The sequence below is a fragment of the Colletes latitarsis genome, chromosome 10, assembly GCF_051014445.1.
Source record: "Colletes latitarsis isolate SP2378_abdomen chromosome 10, iyColLati1, whole genome shotgun sequence".
NCBI lineage: Eukaryota > Metazoa > Arthropoda > Insecta > Hymenoptera > Colletidae > Colletes > Colletes latitarsis.
In genome coordinates, this window is record NC_135143.1 from 13672342 (window position 1) to 13691300 (window position 18959).

General features: G+C 38.2%; 1 protein-coding gene across 17 annotated transcripts in view; it reads right to left on the reverse strand.

The window, feature by feature from the left end:
• Window positions 1-7571: 7571 nt before the first annotated feature.
• Window positions 7572-18959, reverse strand: part of Bru3 (CUGBP Elav-like family member bruno 3) — a 714599-nt gene continuing 703211 nt past the window's right edge. For all 17 annotated transcript variants that reach the window (XM_076775070.1, XM_076775069.1, XM_076775081.1 and 14 more), the window contains 2 exons: window positions 17393-17577; window positions 7572-17188 (listed from right to left, as the gene is read on the reverse strand). In XM_076775070.1, coding sequence (XP_076631185.1) covers window positions 17450-17577 — 128 coding nt within the window. In that variant the 3' untranslated portion in view covers window positions 7572-17188; window positions 17393-17449. The remainder of the gene's footprint in view (window positions 17189-17392; window positions 17578-18959) is intronic.

The following is an 18959-nucleotide window of genomic DNA, read 5'->3' on the forward strand; positions in this document are numbered from 1 at the left end:
TTTTTGGCCACGTTGTTCTCAACGGCTGTCCCTTTTTCTCGGTTCACTCACACGTGCACTCGCTTGCAAGCAATCGATCGTTCTATTGACGTCTGCCATTGCAAGTCGTTAACGTCCTCACAGACCACGTTCGAATACAATAAATTACTTCGCGTTAAACGTAATTGGTAATACCAGTAATAGCGACAATACGATAATAATAACGGTATTAGTGGCGATCGATGACCAATAATAATAATAATATTAATACGCAATAATATTTTGTATGGTGCGACCAATTCATGAATGTAACTTTAATATTATATCGTTAACGGGGATTAATACTGTTGTACTTACAATAAGTAGCTCGCGTAACGTTCATCTTACCGTCGTTTTACAAAACTTACTTCGATTACCGTTCCGCGCGTTTCCGCCGCCTCGATACGCGTTACTCGTCTTTTTTTTCTTTTATTTCCATCGGTTCTTCTCTAACTCACGATGCTTTAGTCTGATCGCGTTCGAATACGGAACCGTTCCAATTTCCTGTATCGTTCGTTTGCCCGTGGACGCACATACTCGCGCGAAATGGACGAAATACCACGATTTTTCGAGCCGAAGTACGAAATCCTCCTCGCGTATATCGTTGACGAAACGCCCGTAACTAGAATCCTTTCGATGGTTCGGTTCGAAGCGGAGCTGGGACTATTCTAATAATATTTTATAGGTACTCGGGTACTTCAAACAACCTTCGAACGTTCTCGTTCGAGTATTATTATTCCAACGATTAAACTTAGCACATTGAATTTCTTACATTTTAAAACAGATTGGAAAGCTTTCAAATTTTTTAGTACAAGAGCTCCCTTCGCAAATAACGAATCGATGTACATTTAAATAAAGGAAGAATCGTTTTTAAGCTAATTATTATTCATCAAAATGGATAGGCTGACTAGAATATCGTTAAAAAAATATCACAAATAAGAATAAAACTTCATTTATAGTTCCACGGTGTTAGAACATTATTAATTCCCCAAATTTGTCAGCAGTAAAGTATTCGAATGTATATGACAATAAAGTGCTCGAATCGCGTTAGTGAAATATTTGAATCCCCGGATGGACGAAAGGTTCGCCAAGTAGTCCCAGCTCTGGTTGGATAACAAAATATAGTTTGTCACGTAAGCGCGTACGTAACCGTTTATGTACATTAAACTCGCACGATCAGAAAAGAACCGGTGAATCGGTGATACAATAACTTTGAGAAGCCACGAATCGATAAAAATTGACTTTTAGAAGCATCGGTCCGCTCGTCGTGACAATTTTCCGTATTGATAATCGCGGCGTCGAGGGCGAGACGCGTCGTTCGGGGCAAAAAGGGAGAGGTCGTCCCACAAACGTCACCGCGCGTGCAACGAACGTTTTATTATTTTTTTTTTTTTTTTTTTTATTATTTTCATGCACTAATATATTTTAGTACTTCGTTATGTAGAACATTATGTGTGCACCGGCATGTACGCGCACTCCGTACCGTGTTGCAATTTTTTTTTTTTTACTTCTTTATATACAAATCCGTTCGTGCCGCGGCAGACATCGACGAGTCTTCGGAATCGTAAAGCATCATCCTGGACCATGTGATTTCGCCGCGACGTCGATTCGACGCGGTAAGAAAATGTATACTCTACTTTTCTGGCGATCCCGAAGACCTCGAGGTCCGCGGATCCACACGGCCGATGGAATAATCTTGCATTGTATATCGGTGTTTGATTATACTACGCAACGTTTTCGGGCCCCTGGCACGCGAAAGAACGATCGGGGCCGACGAATACAAAATTTTATTTTTATTGTATACCACCCTGAAATCAACAATAAAACTGATTTCGATTTTACGATCTGTATAATATTATCCCTTCTCTGAAGGCAGGAGGATATATCATTTTGCGTGCGTGCGCGCGCGCGAGTGTATGTGTTGTGGATGTAGACGTGTGTATACGTGTATAAATTGTAGGTACGTATGCATGCTGGTCAATTTACTTAGTCGAGGTATACGCGTGTACGTGTGTGCATGTACGGTGTTTTCCTGTCTCTAATGTATCCACTTCGTCTTGCGTCTGCATGATGGTTTTCTCATATTTCGTTTTTTTTTTCCATTTTTCTTTTTTAGCGTGTATTCTCGCGCGTCGATTCCTTAATTCGTTCCCCTATATTTAATATGTAAAAATATACAGGCTAGGTTATAGTCGTAAGTACAGTTAAAAAATCCTACGTTTTCTGTTAGCCTCGAGCACGGGATGCAGTCAAGTCGTTCTCGGGGCGATCCAGCGATCAAAAGCGAGCCTTTTTTTAACACGAGAACGCGAGTGAAACGTCATGCCCGACATCGTCGATCGAATATTTGCTCGACAAAATCGAAATCTTCCAACAGTATATAGTATCTTCTCCGACGGATCAATCGTGGCGGAAGAAGACGCAGGAAGCTTTATTTTTCTTTTTTTTTTCTTTTAAACGTACTAAATTAAAATCGTTTCCCATCTTTTCCTGCCTTCCACTCGGAAGAAGACGAACGAACGATGTCCTCATCGTTCAGAATTTCCTACTATGTATATAATCCCTCTAATCAAATCAGTCGAGCACGTTCTAGCGTCGATGGACTCGTTCATATAATACATGACTATTCGTACTCTAACGACTGCAACATCGTATCCGACATTTCGATAAAAAAAAAAGGAAAAGAAAAGAAAAACAAAGAAAAAGAAAAGGAGAAAAAGAAAACATTCAACTCGTATTTATCTTTGGTACATTTGTAACGTCGATCGTGATCGACAACATTTTTCGGACAAATTCTAAACGGTCTTGACTAGAAACTACTATAGATTTTCTCTCACGCTTTGTGGTCTCTTACTAGATTCGCATCCCTTGCGAGTATCTAATTGCACTGTTATCGAGATCTCAGGGAGCAAGTTGTATAAATCAGTCTCAAAATAAGTTGCACGTCTTTGTCCTATAGAAAAAGTCCTTTATTTTATTTTATTTTTTTATTTTTTTTTTCTTCTATTCGACGAACGACAGCTGCTCGACACGCGTACTCTCCGCGCACATCGTTTCATTTCTCGTGACTGTCGCGATTACTCTGCGAAAGAAGCTAGTGAAATCGATTTATAACAATTGTTACGAATAACTGCTGCGCTCTCTCACCACGTTAAATGTTTTTTTTTTTCTCTCTCTCTTCAAGCGTTAAAAAGCTATCGGGTAAACGTACAACGAAACTCCACATTTTTTTTCTGGACGGTATGATCTGGGCGTGACTATTTTTCCATCTTCTTTGGGCAGATGCTCAAACTTATCGCTTAGTATCACGCGTACATCTTGCAACTGTCGTTGGTTCGGCAAAACACCAAGCAGGTATATGCAACAGTATTTAAAAATATTTCAACTCCTTGTTTAATATTTTATCATTCGAAGCGGTCGAGCTCACGACATGCATCGACATTTGTTACGCAAATCGAACTTCAGGATTTGTTCGCTTGTGCAGAATATCAGTGCTCAACAACTTTCTAGAATAAAGCGTACGACGAAGAAGTTGAAGCGTTTCTGTAAATAATATAGGAGAATGGTCGACGACAAAGATCTACGACATAACGTTAAACAAACGCCAACGGACATATCACCAGTTTTATCCATAATTACTGTCTCGATCAACAGTTCGACTAGACGTAATGAAAATTGTTGACGTACACAGCGTTTCGTTAACACAGTATACTCGAAGATCGAGTTTATTAAGATAGTAGGATCACAGTGTCGTAGTATTAATCAGAGTGTATCTCTTGCCAACGAATGTGTACGTGCAAGATTTTGTGGATTTATCAACTGTTTGTAAATCAAGAGCGAAATCTTGAAATTTCTTTTCCAATCGTTTTTGCATTCGAAACGTTACAACTCTAAAGCTACCGAATATTCTTTTCTCGTTAACGCTACTCGATTTATCCATACAAAATGCTTCAGCGAAGCAACGAAACTGAATCGTCCTCGGAACACAATAATTAACCATCGGAGATTGCACGCATATTTCGTAGTTTAATTGCGTTCACGATGCTTAAGTTGAAAGAAACAATTCTGATGAATTTTCATCGACGATGAAAAGCCACGATTGGAGAAGTTCAAACACGATTTAATCTTTAGAACGTTTCAGGATTTATTTCGTCCGGTGACTTGAACGCGATTTGCTACCGTGTTATACGAAAAGAGCCACTTGTTAACCAACTGTTGCACTCTGAGCAAGCGCCGAAGAGGCACATTACAATTTCCAGGAACCGAGCCTCTATCGTTATTAACATTTTTTATACCAATTCGCAAGGAAAATCTTAACGCGTTGAGTGCCGATATAATTATTATACAATCACTGTTTCGACCCTATCGATACATACACGTTCATGGATTCGTTAAATGTATACAAGATTACGTTAATTCAATCCCAACTAAACAATATTTAATTAAATTTCGCTTTAAACTTACAGTGTTTAATATTATTGGGAATATTATCAAATAATAAATGCGTCATTAAAGTATTAAATACACTAAAGATTCGAACAAATGTGAAAAATGCTAGTAAGAATGGCATGCAAATATTTGCTTGGCACTCAACGTGTTAAATGACTTACATCAACACCAAAACTGATCTACACACGTCACTGCACAGAAGTTTGGGACCACTTATAGTATTCACAGTTTAAAGAAGAAAATATACACAAAACCATTGACAATGGTTGGACATAACTTTCTGAGTACAGATCTATTTAATTACGAAACACGTGAAACTCGGTTTAATGTTGAACATTTACTAATTAAATGCCAGGAATAACACAAAAGCCGAATTTCGGATCTAACTCAAATATGGAGGAATTCATTGTTTCAAAAAAATATGAAAAAAGTTCATTACTTAAGAATTCTATTAAATAAGTAACGAAAATAAGACAAGTCGTTAATAGCCTTGAAATTAAAGAAAAAAGATCTAAAGCAACGAACCAAGCAGAAGATTTTACAGCTTCAGAATTTGAAGCAAGTATGAACACTGTTCGTGCATCGTGCCCACAATTAAACATGTTAGAGGTACTATTTTTGTTTGAGGACGTTTCTCTTATCACGGGACTGGCAATATTTTAAAAATCGATAATATACTAAACAAGAAAGAAACTGGAAAAATATTTGAAGATATATTATAATACCAGGACGACGACTAATTGGACAAAATTGTTATTTGGAACAAGACAATGAGTAACAATGTAAACGTTCATGCTTGTGACATAGAAAAACAAAATAAGTGACAAATTAGCCAATACAGCATTTTATTTTAATAGTAGATTCGCTAGGATTGGGTCTTGCTCAGAAACCAATGAAAATATCGAAGTTATTTTCTTTCTAAATTAAATAATCTGACATCTTTTTTGGTTTCTGGAAAGATAGCTTCCAACACTTTATTTGGACCACGTGGTATAAATGGTAATTATCTACAAAGAATATTTACAAGAAAATCAAATAGAAGATGTACTATATACCATGTTTTGCCTATTCCAATTATCCGATTCTAATATCGTTAGGGACGAACTATTTTATTTGAAATAAATAAAAGTTCAAACTAATATTGATCCATGACGTATACCAATCTCGTAGTTACTTGTAGTTTTTATTTATGCATAAAGGAAAGCGCAATCTATAGTTACAAAATAATTAAGGAGGAGGGAAATTAATTCTATGAAAGGGAATGAAAATAGTGCACAGCAACAATTTTAAATATATATAGGCAAATATTTGTTTTTAACTATACGTATTAAGTCAATATATACAGGGTGTTACAAAAAGACAGGGCAAGCATGAACAGTACACGTAAATTCCTTGTGGGAAAAGAAGTCGAAAAGTCCTTTTCGCACGAGGAATTTACATACTTCGGACTTGACCCATAATTTCGAAATACCTTGTATAAAAGATCAAACATCTATTCGAATTCTTTCCATGAAAAGATCTAATTTCCGTCTCTCTGGACAAGTGATCCCAAACTTTCGAACGGTAGCGTATCGTCACGGAATTTCGAAGAATCGAAAAAAATTTGAAAATCGTGCAGCAGGTACTAATCCAACTCGAATGAGAAAGAACTGCGACGGGATTGCGTTAAGATCTGGCTGAAAAATTGTCACGCACGTGTTATTAATCGATAAACAATTCTTTCTATACCCTAATATTGTCTCTTGCTACGATAGTTGATTTGTGTTCAAAGTGGAAATTGATTTGGAAGATTCAATGTTGGCACAATATTCTGTTTCGTACATGCTGCTCCGAAAATACTGGTTCAATTGATAAAGTATAGCGTAATACCCGCCCAAATACTGTCAAAATGGACTAGTTTTGTTTTCTTGTTCCTATTCAAATAGCTTGCTGGACTGTGCCGTTCGATTTTCCGATTCGTGATAATTATAGTATGGCTCTTTTTTTTTTTTATCGACAAAACAAAGAAACACGTTCTATTGGATCTCAGACAGTTTGTGAACTGCTCGGACGTTTCTGTCGAAGATACGACGATTATCGACGAGTATCCAATACGGTGACGCGCGTGCAAAAAAAAAAAAAAAAATAAAAGAAGAGAAAATAGAAGTTTTTAAAATGACGACGAGACGAATATCCAGATCGTACCGTACCGATCGAGGCAAATAATCGAGCAGCAAAGTTACTCGAAGTTTCACTGGCGCCCTAAATTCCTCTTAACTTCTTGAGATCCATCGAGATTCAAGTAATGTCTTGATGTTAACCCACCCGGCTGTTTATAAGAAGTATGCTTTCAGTTTATATTTAATTTTAGAGTCGACTTTCAATCATTATGTATTTATGTATATATATATACGAAATTATGTATATATATATATTTCTATTTCGTATATTATTTCGGTCTTACGCGCTAGGAAGTTAGAGTTAAAAACTTATCGTTTGGCGATTAATTATTTAAAATATGTTCTGTTTGTTAATAACTTTTAGTGTTTTCGCTCTTTTTTCCTTTCTTTCTTACTCTTTCTCTCCCACCCTTTCTCTCAGCCTACCACACGCTCTCCGCCTCAATGCGTTTATTTATTTCTAATTCAATCATATACGCACGCGAAACGTAATATTTATATATCTCCGCTTCTCAACGCCCCCGTAAGTGTATATCTGTGTTTCGCCTTCTTTTAATTCGCCCCCCCCCCCCATAGTATGAGTATTTATACCGCATACTTTATTATACTTCTTTTTTTGTTTATAACCTTAGATGTTACCGTTAGCCATAGTAATTGTTTATGCATATCGTTCGCTTATACATCTAGATGGCACGCTATATAAAACTATGCTATATGCAAATTTTTCATCATCAATCTTTTTTAGTTTAAACGTATTTCGCGGGAGCTATTCATACGCGCGTACATCCCTGTTTATATGCATTCGTGTATATAGGTATCTATACATATACACCCATATGGAAGCGCGTAAAAATACCTCCGTGCTCCTTTACGTTCTTTTTTTTTTCTTCAAATCTTATTTACGTTCCTCGCGTCCGTCGGATTATCCCCATCCCCCCCCCCCCTCCCGCCTTATCTTTCGCTATGTGGCCTAACTATTTTCTAAACGTAAGATTTGTAGCAACTTCGTAGGGTCGATTCGTGACGCGTGGCCATGCGGGTGGCACGGAAATATCATCGTCCGGATCCCTTCGTCCAACGTTTATTCGTCCACTAGACACGCTCGATCGATTGCCACCGTTTCAGATTCAACGAACGTTAACGAAAGCGAAATTTCAGAGCCTTCGATCAGCTCACGCTTCCCGAAGATAATCGCGATGTCCGAGAAATTCGCCGTGGAAAATCGTTCGTGGCCGATTCCTCTCGCCTTTTTTACTATCCAACCCCCTTTTATTCGTCGCATCGTGTTCGTTTCGTCTTTAGTTCTTCCCTCGAACCTCGAGCATAACTCGTTTTCGTCGTACTGTTTTTTTGCGCCGCCAATCGTTCGCGAAGCCCGCGCGAGGAATGGAAAAAAAGGTCGATCGTCGTTTTTATATCCCAAATGAAACGCAATAATCGACTCCGACCGATGTCACGAATCGACAATTCGCAACGCGTCGATTTTTGCTTCCAACAATTCGTGCACACTCCCGCGGTGTCGCTCGTGTACTTTTAAATATTTTCTTCTTCTCTTCGGTACATTTTTTTCGTTTTTTTTTTCTTTCTTCTTTTCGTTTATTTAATGCGACGCTTTGATCGCGATCGGCCTTGAAGAAACACCGGTACATCGAACGTCGACTAAATTAAAACGAACGAACGCTTCGATGGAACAGTCTTCGTAACGCTGATAACGCTAACTACGTATCCGTGCTTATACAATTACGCAAGAGCGACAAGCAACACCGTTAAACGTTAACCTTATTTCTCCCGTAGACCGAGATGCACAGTATTTGAAATCAAAGTCTGTACAGCGTGAAAAAAATGATACGTAACAAAACGGAACAAAGTTTCAGCGATTCTGCGAATGGCGTAGGGAGAACTTTTGGAAAGAATTCGAAGTAGTGCTGTCCGCATAGTCCCGTCTTTTTCAACAACAGATTTACATAGAGCTGGCGACCGAAGAGAACCGTATTGGAAGGAATGCAGGTCCTATTGGTCAGAATTGCGACCCCGCCCCTCGTAACGCGTACGAATCAGCGAGGCCCACAAAGAGTGGCATCTATTGGCGAAGTCGAGGACCATTCCATTTATCTTGTAGTAACGCATGGGACGGTTCTCTTCGGCTTTCACCTCTACACGAAACAGTACATGATTTTTGTTTTTAAATGTGGCTGCGTACCCGATAACATCGATCGTAGAACGAATATTAAGTATTCCTAATTTTGTTCGTTTCGCGCGAAGAAGAATCTTTGAAAACAATCAATGACTATATTTTTGAGCTCGTTGAACGCGTATTATCGAATTTCTCTAGGTTTCGTTTTCCGATATATTTTCAACCGTGAGTGTGTATGCGTGTGCGTTACCTACACGACAGAAAGTCTCGTCCCTTTCACACGCTTTTCCTTCCCGTGACTTCATACGTCGTTGGTCCAAGACGGGTATAGTTATTTGCGGGACCAACTCGATAACATACTCGTTATTATCGAAACGTATCAATAGTAAGTCATTTAATAAGTACATGTTGGCTTTTTGTCCAGTATTGATTCAACGAGACTTAAAATAACTAAATTCAATGAATATTCGTTAATAGTGCTACTTGTCTATAATAAATAACACAAGTCGAGGTATGACAATGAGTAGTAAATTTTTGTAAAAAGGTGACTTGATTGATACGTATCGATGTTAAGTGTCAAACCGTTCGCAATCATTTCGTTCAATGGATCAGTCCCATCACTATGCGTAGTGACATTCAGCGGAACAAAAATTCTAAACGTAAACCGTGCTTCTATGGAATATTACGCTGTCTAAACGAAGTGATCGTCTAAGAAACGGCAGAACTAGGGAATGCGTCGATTCAAATCAGAAAGTATAATTGGTCCCGGATAGTCGATCGAAATGTGGCCGGGTAAATGTACAAGATACCGTGACTCTTTTTCTTTTTGTTTCGTATTTTTTTTTCCTTCATTTTACGTTTTTTTTTGTTTTTGTTTTTTTAATTCCCGTACCTACAATTCGAGGGAACGCGGTACGCAATTTTGGATGACCAACGACTACGACAATCGCGCGCCGATTCTATCGTTTATACAATCGCAAGGAAAAGACATCGATTTGGTACGTTAGAAAAAACCGAATTCTCGCATTGTTCTTGCGATAACGCATAAGCGTACCTGAAAGAATTGACATCAGACGGCTGAAACTTGTCTAAAGTGTTCGCCGATTCTTACTAATTTTTTTTTTCTTTTTTTTAAATTTATTTGTTTATTTATTTACGCGCGCGCGCGTGTGTATGTGTGTTTTTTTTCTTAAATTTTTAGATAAATCGCAAAACTATTTTTAGTATTACGATGGTCAACTAATTCTCTAGTTTGCTCCACTTCTTATCTGGCGTACGCGCACACGCATTTAGAGCATCGAAGAAAGCGATTATGGTTGTTTTGTTACAACGCGTGTGAGAAATTGTACGAAGAAAAAACGAAGGAACGCAGGAAAGGGAAGGAAGAACGAGGATGTTGACTCGCCTAACGCTTCAATGATTAACGTGACACGTTCGTGTATGATTTATCTCGTACTATACGAAATTTGAAGATTGCGATTACTTTCGATAGCAAGTTCGTTAACGGTTAAATTAACACGACAGTATTATTTCCTTTGACGCAAACTAGTTGTTAATAGAAAAGAAATATGTACATTGTATATTCGTTTTAATTGGAATACCTATGTCTTCCCGTTCGAGGATCACGTTTCAAATGCGTTAAATAATATTTGAAATTTCTTTTTTCTTTTTCTGTATCGTGAAGCATGAGCTGAGATTGCCGACACCATAGTTTCCTTTTCATAAACCGTAACGTCGACGATGACGATGAAAATTCATGTCTGAAATCTGCAAGTATTTGAGTGGAATCGCACTTAAAGCCTACGACGAGACGTTATTTACTTTAATATTTTGTATAGTTAAAGATAGTACGATTAGTTTTAAGTGTTTAGTTCCCGCGCTCGTGTCCCGTATTCGCGACGTGCGTATTACGGGCATGTACGCGTAATACGAATGCTCGTGCTCACGTATGGGCGTAAGAAACGTACCGTGACCGTACTCGTGTATTTAATATTTATACGTGTTCCGTAGTGGTTTTGAAGATGTGCACGTATATGTGGTGTGTAAACGCGTGTACATTTTTTTTTATTTTGTTGCTAGTTCTTTACAAGTTACGCAAATAATTGCAAAAACATACCCTGTTTCCTAGTATCACCGACACCACGGTTACCGGATATCAGGTCGCGGCGCGCGTGACTTGAATCCAATGTAATTCCACGTAAAATTTGGATCGATGACGCGTTTTATAGCTGTGTCGAGAGGGTTGATCATTTTTTGCTGTCTTTCTGTGCAAGAGCGGTGGTAAAGTGCTAGTATGTTCTACATGAGATGTTTGATCATTATTATTATTGGAGGTTATTATACAATTCCGAGAGCGGAGGATACTCTTCGTTCCCGTTTCCCATTCGAATCCTCGTGCGTGTCCCCGCGGTCACCATGAAATTACCGGGAAATTTCTGTGGAAGGGATTAAAGTCGCAATCAGCAGTTTGGGTAACAGATCGTACACGAATCAATGAAATCGAAGAACGCACAAGTTGCTTGCTACTCGTTTACTTTGGCAACTTTTCCAGGTAATTTATATGGTTTGGGCGATATCGCTGGACAACGACGACCGCGAGTTACTGATTTATCGTATTTCAACGAACTACGGCGTTCGAGATCGCGACTCGAGCGAATTCTTCCATTCGATGGACTCTTGGGGGCCGCGTGTACATTGGCTCCGTCATCCCATTCGCTCGTAATGCTAACCGTATGTTATCCCACTTTTGCTTCCGCTGTTCGGCGATCGTCCATCGAACACGCAGCCCCCCCCCCCCCCCCCCCGGGTAGGTTCGTTCGAGCTGAAATCGATACAAAGTTCGATACTCGAGCGTGCCGTTTAACGTGCAAGCAGCGAATTCGTTTCAGTATTACATCACATCATGTAAAAATAAATTCAAAGCTGATCCTCACAGATTACTATTATCATTATTCTTTTCTCCTTACAGCTAAGAATACTTATTTCTTCTTTCTCCCTTAAGTCTCATTTACTTCATAGTAAGATGCATACTACTTCGATTGTAGCAAAAAACTTTGTTGGATAAAATAGTTGTATTTTTTTTTTTGGTTTGTTTACAATCGTCGTTATTCTTTGTATTTATATTTATACGTGTGTACATTTATATTTATATGGATTTATAGTTATTCATTAGGGTAGGTTGTGTTTCTTGATATTCGCTATTAGTACTGTTAAACATTATAAAGCTTAGATCATAGTGATATTATCAATTGGTGCTTGCATACAAGCTTTTACCAGTATACATGTCTGTCTTTTTTTTTCTTCTTTCTATCTTTCTGTCTTTGTGTCTGTCGGTCGCACGATTTATGCGTGAATCTAGGGGCGTATGTGTGTCTGTGTGTGTGCGCGTGTGTATGTGTTTCTACGTAATCACTTTGGCGGCTTAATATCTCTTCGTCTAATTCGTATCGCGGGTTTCTATGGTGGTTCGGTTTAAAGCACGATCGAATTAACTGAAAACGATTGATCGATAGATACTTCAAAAATTGGAACTTCAATATAATCATAACAAGGCTAGCCTTTCGTCGAATGCTCGCAAATTGCTAAGTAACGATTCTATAATTATTTTTATTAATGGGAAATCAGTCGTACACTCGCGATAAAGAAATTTGAATTATCTGCGACAAGGAACGCAACGTGAATGCAACTCACGATCCATCGATCTGATCGATTACGCAACGCATACGCGAAATGATGAGAGTAACTGGCGGCGGTAGCACGCTCACCAATAACGACGATACCGATTGGTTGTGTTTGGTAAACGTAATGCGCCGATTCGATTGCAACGGAGAGACCAACGGTCATGTGGAATACGAAACTCGCGGAGACGAGCCTATCTAGCCGAGTCTAATCCGCTAATTGTCTTTGCCTGACGTGTACCGTAGATCGGTATGCACTACGACGTGGGTCGCGCCGCCGCGCAAACCCTCCCCCGTAGGCTGTGCACGTAATGCATCAAGCGGGGCAAAGATAGACACGCGTCTTTTAATTATGTTTACGCTCGCGTCGCTATCGCTGGGATCACTGTTTGAGTTCTCATGGTAACCGATCGCGATTGATCTTACGGTTTCTGATCGTACCTCGGATATTTAGCAAACATATATTGATCGCGACAATATCGAGGCATCCCCTTTCCTTTGTGTTTGCGTCGCGGATAGATATCGCCCAGCTTCGTCGCGAATTTACTTTTGTTGTCAGCCAATGATTCGAAATCGCATCGTCGTTCGTATTCGTTTTTCTATTTTTTTTTTTCCGTTACTTTCTCGTCGAATCCCTCTCGAAACGGGGGAAACAAAAGTGTCGTTAGTTTCACAATACGATATCAACGCTTGGACGACGGGCGTCGAACCGCAGCGGACGAAGATGGTCGCGAAACGATGCTCGTCGATATCACGAATCGTATTTGCAGCATCACCGATCTAGAAACATCTTCCTTTCCTCGCGAAACGTCTTTGCCCGGAGAAGCATACGCGTTTTACGCTGCCAGGCGTCGCGTCCCGTCGTTCAAAGCGTTAACTTATGACCGATTTTGACGCGCTCGTTGCGATGTTTTGCGAAACATTTGTTTTTTAGAACCGCACGGTTACAACGTGGCAAAGATTTTTCTCACGCCTTGGCGACGTCGTTGCCGATATACTTCTACTTGGTTTTTTAACATCACTCATCTACGCTCGCGTTCTCAATATATCGGCCTGCATATACGTCCATATACGCATACATATACGCGTTATCAATGAAATATATGTCTCATACGTGTATGCACGTATACGAACAAATTTAGCGCTCCTAAAAATGACAAGAATATATACGTATGTTTAACCGTGTAGTATAAATTATGTGTACGTATTATAAAGTATTGTTATTATTATCATTATCATTATTATTATTATTTATTATTATTATTATTATATTATTATAATTTAGTTATTAGTATTAATTGATTTCTCATATAATATAATAGTATTTTATATCGTCAATAATTAGCAAGCCATTCGAGCTCGTCAAGGGAGAGGAATTTATAGCACATCCCACCTTTCGTTTTAATTTCATTAGTACTTACTCGTATTAACTGTGTATTAGTTTCCGGTGTGTGTGTGTGTGTGTGTGTGTGTGTGTGTGTGTGTGTGTGTGTGTGTGTGTGGGTGTGTGTGTACGTGAAATTGCAATGGTGTTCGTATGATTCGTGTCTGCGAGTGTACGAACAGGCAACGAATTTACGAACGTATCGTAAAACAAGGAAAAGCGTTGCCCGTCCCTAAAATATAAATACATTACTTATGTGTTTGTGTGTTTATATATAAACGTATAAACGTATAAATAAATACATGTATACGTACACGCGCATACGCATATATACACGTACGTGAGTACGCACATATTCATCTATACATTTATGCATTTACCTGTAGCAATTACTATATTCATTTAAATAGTGTATAAATTTGCGATAGCTTTTAGTCGTGTCGTAAATTGCGCCAGACTAGAGCCGGTTCTCCTCATTCCCCGTTCCTCGAAATAGTAATTTATTTCATGTTGATTTACCTAAATCATAATAATTTTCTAAGTCCCTAGTTTCATTCAATCAATATATGTATATATTGATAATGTACGTATACGTATATATATGTATATATACAACGTATATACAGATACATACGTAAACATATTTATTTTATTTATATTATATTTCATATTTATAGTATTTATATATTTATATATTTATATACTTCTTCTTCAATAATTCATATTTAAATATTTATATAGAATAGTTCTTGGTACTTTGGTTGATTATTTCTGCTAGATCAGAGTTTTCCTCTCCGTTCCACCGCTCACCTACGCTAGTTCTTCTACCGTACTTAATACGTTTGGTTTCGTTTTAATAACCCCTTTTCATCCCCCATTTTCCCCGCTCTCTCTGTCTTCGCCAACTATCGCCTGACTTCTGTCCGCGATCGTTCACACACATCGAAACTCGCGACGAACCGCGCGATTCGACCGGGCACCGCTCGTTAAATGTCCGAATGTTTCATTTATCGTGTTCAGAAATGATACTCGATAATCACGCGAGAGTACCTTTGTGCCTTCGTTCACTTAAATCGTGATAACGTCAGGCACAGATTCTATTATTTTGTGCCAATGTGTTGTGTTACGTGCATCTGTTCGGTCTATTCTGTACGAAACCTGACACTCTGACCGTCTCAGAAATCATTTGCAACAACAAGCAACGCTAATAAAAAAAAAAAGATTTACAGAAAACAAGGAACAATAACTCTAAAGACAACGTAAGGTACTGAGTGTCTGGAGACTAGATCGTAATTCTTATAGTCGTAAATCGTAGTTTCAGGTATATTCCAAACTTACGCGCAGAAAATAATAGAACGATTATGATTTCTAGATGCAACTTAGTCCGACGCAGAATTTATTCTTCATTCTGTCGTTAATAAAATTGCGATTTCGTTTCTGGCGTCTAGAAAATAAATATGTCGAGAACAACTCGTACCGTAGAGTTTCTATCGTTCAAAAAATCGTTGAAAACTATTATATCGCTTCAGGTAGATGGAACATACCGTTCCAACGAAAGTATCTACGCAATAAATAAATATCTTATAAAAAAGAAAACGTAAGTACGTAAGAAAAAATATGACTAGACGCAGACTAGGCGATTAAAATTAAAGAGAAAAAAAAGTTCTATGCAATTTAGCCGGATCAGACAATCTTCCGATTATTTTGGTTCAAGAGGAATTTGATCTTACCGATATCGTCCGTCACCTTCTTGCTACTCTTGTTCGTTTTGTTCGGATAATCACAGCCTAATTGACATTTCCCGGGCGATGCGTGTCCGGTGAATTAAAACGAGAACGATTTTATGGATTATCGAGCCACAAGATCGACCGTCAAATAGGATCTCGATCGTTTACGATCGCGAAACGCAGCGATCTGGTCGAACGATCCCTCGTTAGAAATGGAATACCAATACATCGTAATTTCGACCGGAAATTCGTTCACGCTGTTTCACTTAACGGTAGTCGTAATTAATCGTTATGATCATAATAATAATGACGATAATAATAAGAGTAATAATAATAAGTATGCAGGGAAAACGAGCGCCGCGTCGTGGATAACCGGACTTTAGGATGACTATGGTTCGACGCGGCGCCGACGATTCCTTTAAATGTTATATATATATATAAAAACTATGTATACGTATGTATATATATTTGTTTAGATATATACGCATACGTATACACATAAGCAAGAAGAACCATTAACCCACGGATGTCGGGTCGGCATTGATTCCATGTTTTCATACGTGTGTAGCTACGTATGTCTCGTCTATGTACGTATCTGAGTGTACGTAAGAGTGCACATGTATGTAAACGTGTCCGTGTTCGTGTTCGTGTGTAGTTTCGTTTTTATAAACTTTTAAATGTTGCGTAAGACGAGCACCCTGTATACGTGATTGACAAGTTTGCGTTAGGAGGAACCGCGAATTGCCCAATGACCCGCTTCAGCACAGAGACGATTTCGAGACGGTCCATTATCCATTCGAAGCTAAGACGTCCCGTTGTGTTTGACGACTTCTTCCTACGCTCGAAACTAAAATTAGCGAAGATCGCTTGCTAAACGAACAAATCGAAACCCGACTCCACGGGATTCGTGCGTCCCAATTGTCTGGACGAATACGTCTGAACTCTCGCGCTCTGTGGACCGAATCGCGGTAATTAGTTAACACTTTGACAGCCGGTTGACGAAAGTCGCCATGCCGTTGCATCAGGAACTGAGAGCGCTCTTTCATTATCGTTAAGAAGGTCACCCGTCCTCGAACATTTATCGTAATTATTAAAACTAGGAATTAACGTGTCGTGGGAATAATAACCCAGATCGGGAGATCCTTGACCCCCGAATATAGGCTTCCCAAATGTTCGGATGTTAAGAATCGAACTAGGATCTATGGCGAATAGGTGAGTTCCGTTTTGGTACTGTGCTCGTTTGGCAGTAGGGGATTCGAGAATGAAGAAAGAGAAGAAAGAAACATGCGAAGTTAAATAAAACGAGGTTTAAGGGGCGGATATCGATGACGCAACCGACGCGTTTCTAGTATTGAATTCGTTCTATCCGAACATTCGAGAACGTTGAAGCGTGCATCGTACGCGCATTTGGTATTTTCGGACTGAGTTCAGTGCTGGACATCCAATATTTTATCATCAGCCTCTTCATTCTCGCCGTGTGACTGCAGACGAAGTCGCTTTACTGGCTTCTAATTTTTATCCTCTAATTAATTGTCTAACTAGTATACTAGATTATTATAGTGGAGAGCGTTGTAACGGTGATTCAAACTCGTCACTTCTGATCGTCGAGCGTTCTATGAGCCCGGGTTCTTGTACGACATCTGCAATTAGAAATCGTCGATATTCTTTAATTCCTTGTTCCCAAACTGTCGAGTGTATTCGTGTAAACTTGTAAAAGAAATTTAAAAAAGTATTGCATTTCCTTGCAAGGACTAAATTACATTTTAAGTTAAATACCGAATTGCAGTTTTTTGAAAGGAAGTAAGTAATTTCTGTTTGAAATAATAATAATTTTTAGAACATACTCTGTAGGTTATGATGTACGGTGCATATCGTCCAGTTTCTCTAAGCTAGGACTTTGGTTAGTATGGCCGGCTTGCGTCCTTGGGCCTCTTTAACTGGACTTTTAAACGTTTCATCCCTATCTGGAAGCCGTTCATCGCTTGAATCGCAGTCTGCGCACTCGCTGGATTGTCGAACGACACGAAACCTGGAAAAACCAAATGGTAAAGCTGCTGGTAAATAATAAAACAGAACATTGCACATTAAAATTCATTGAAAGCGTTCCTCTTACAGTAATATTAATTATAACTTTGCAGAGTGATAAATATCAATTACCTTGAAAACTTAATTTACGAGAAAATAGTTTACAGCGTTTAAGCAATTTTTCATTTTGTATTATAAGGTAAAGTCAGTTCAAGTATTTCTAATATTTCAAACATTTGACTTTAGTCTCCTTCAAGAACGTTGGAATACTAAAAATACCTAGAATGACTTTACCATAGAATATTTCATTTACATGAGTAATTCAAATTCTTCGTTCTTTATTTTATACGCATTGCTATTTGTGTCTAAAACAATTTCTGATCGGGACATTTGTATTACAATTATTACCAATGAAGATATTTCGACTCATTTATACAGGGTATTCGGCCACCTCTGGGAAAAATTTTAATGGAAGATTCTAGAGGTCAAAATAAAACGAAAATCAAGAATACTAATTTGTTGATGGAAGCTTCGTTAAAAAGTTATTAACGTTTAAAGTTCCGCCCGTACTGAATTTTTATCTAGAAAGCGGGTAGGATTTCGGAGGTAGGTCTATTCATCAAAAATTATTGTAATTGACCCCCGCAACCGAAAATAATTTTTCCAAAACGATTTGAAATTTTTTTTTTCCGTCGAAAAATTTCACACCTTTTCGAATTTTTTTCTAGAAAGTGGGTAAAATTTCGGGGGTATGTCTATTCACCAAAAATGATTGAAATTGACCCCCGCAACCGAAAATAATTTTTTCAGAATTAATTAAAAATTTTTTTTTTCGTCGAAAAATTTAGGCACCTACCCCCTGTCGATTTTTCTTAAAAATTACTTTTTCATTTTTAGTAATTTTGTTTGACGCCCTACAGAAAAGTTGTCTAATACTTTTTTGTAGGTACCCATGAGCTCTACTTCAGAAAAAAGTTTCATTGAAATATATTCACAATTGTAGGAGTTATGGCTGTTTGAAAATTTGACCATTTTTATGGGGTTTTTCTCATTTTGCGGGGTTAAGGATCAACTTTTCGAATATTTTTATAATTTCTACATATTCTACATTAAAATACGCGTAGTTTGCTTTTTTAAAAATGAAAATCGTCCAATCCGTTCAGAAGTTATGGTATTTTAAAGATTAGCATGAAAATTCGGCCAGACATTTCTGGCCAGAATTATATTTTCGGTAAGGAATTTTTTTCTCGAAACTGAGTAGGATTTCGGGGGTATGTATAATGACCAAAAATGATTGTATTTGACCCCTGTAACTAAATATAATTTTTTTAATATGATTTGAAATTTTTTAATTTCGTCTAAAAATTTCAGTATCTACTCGAATTT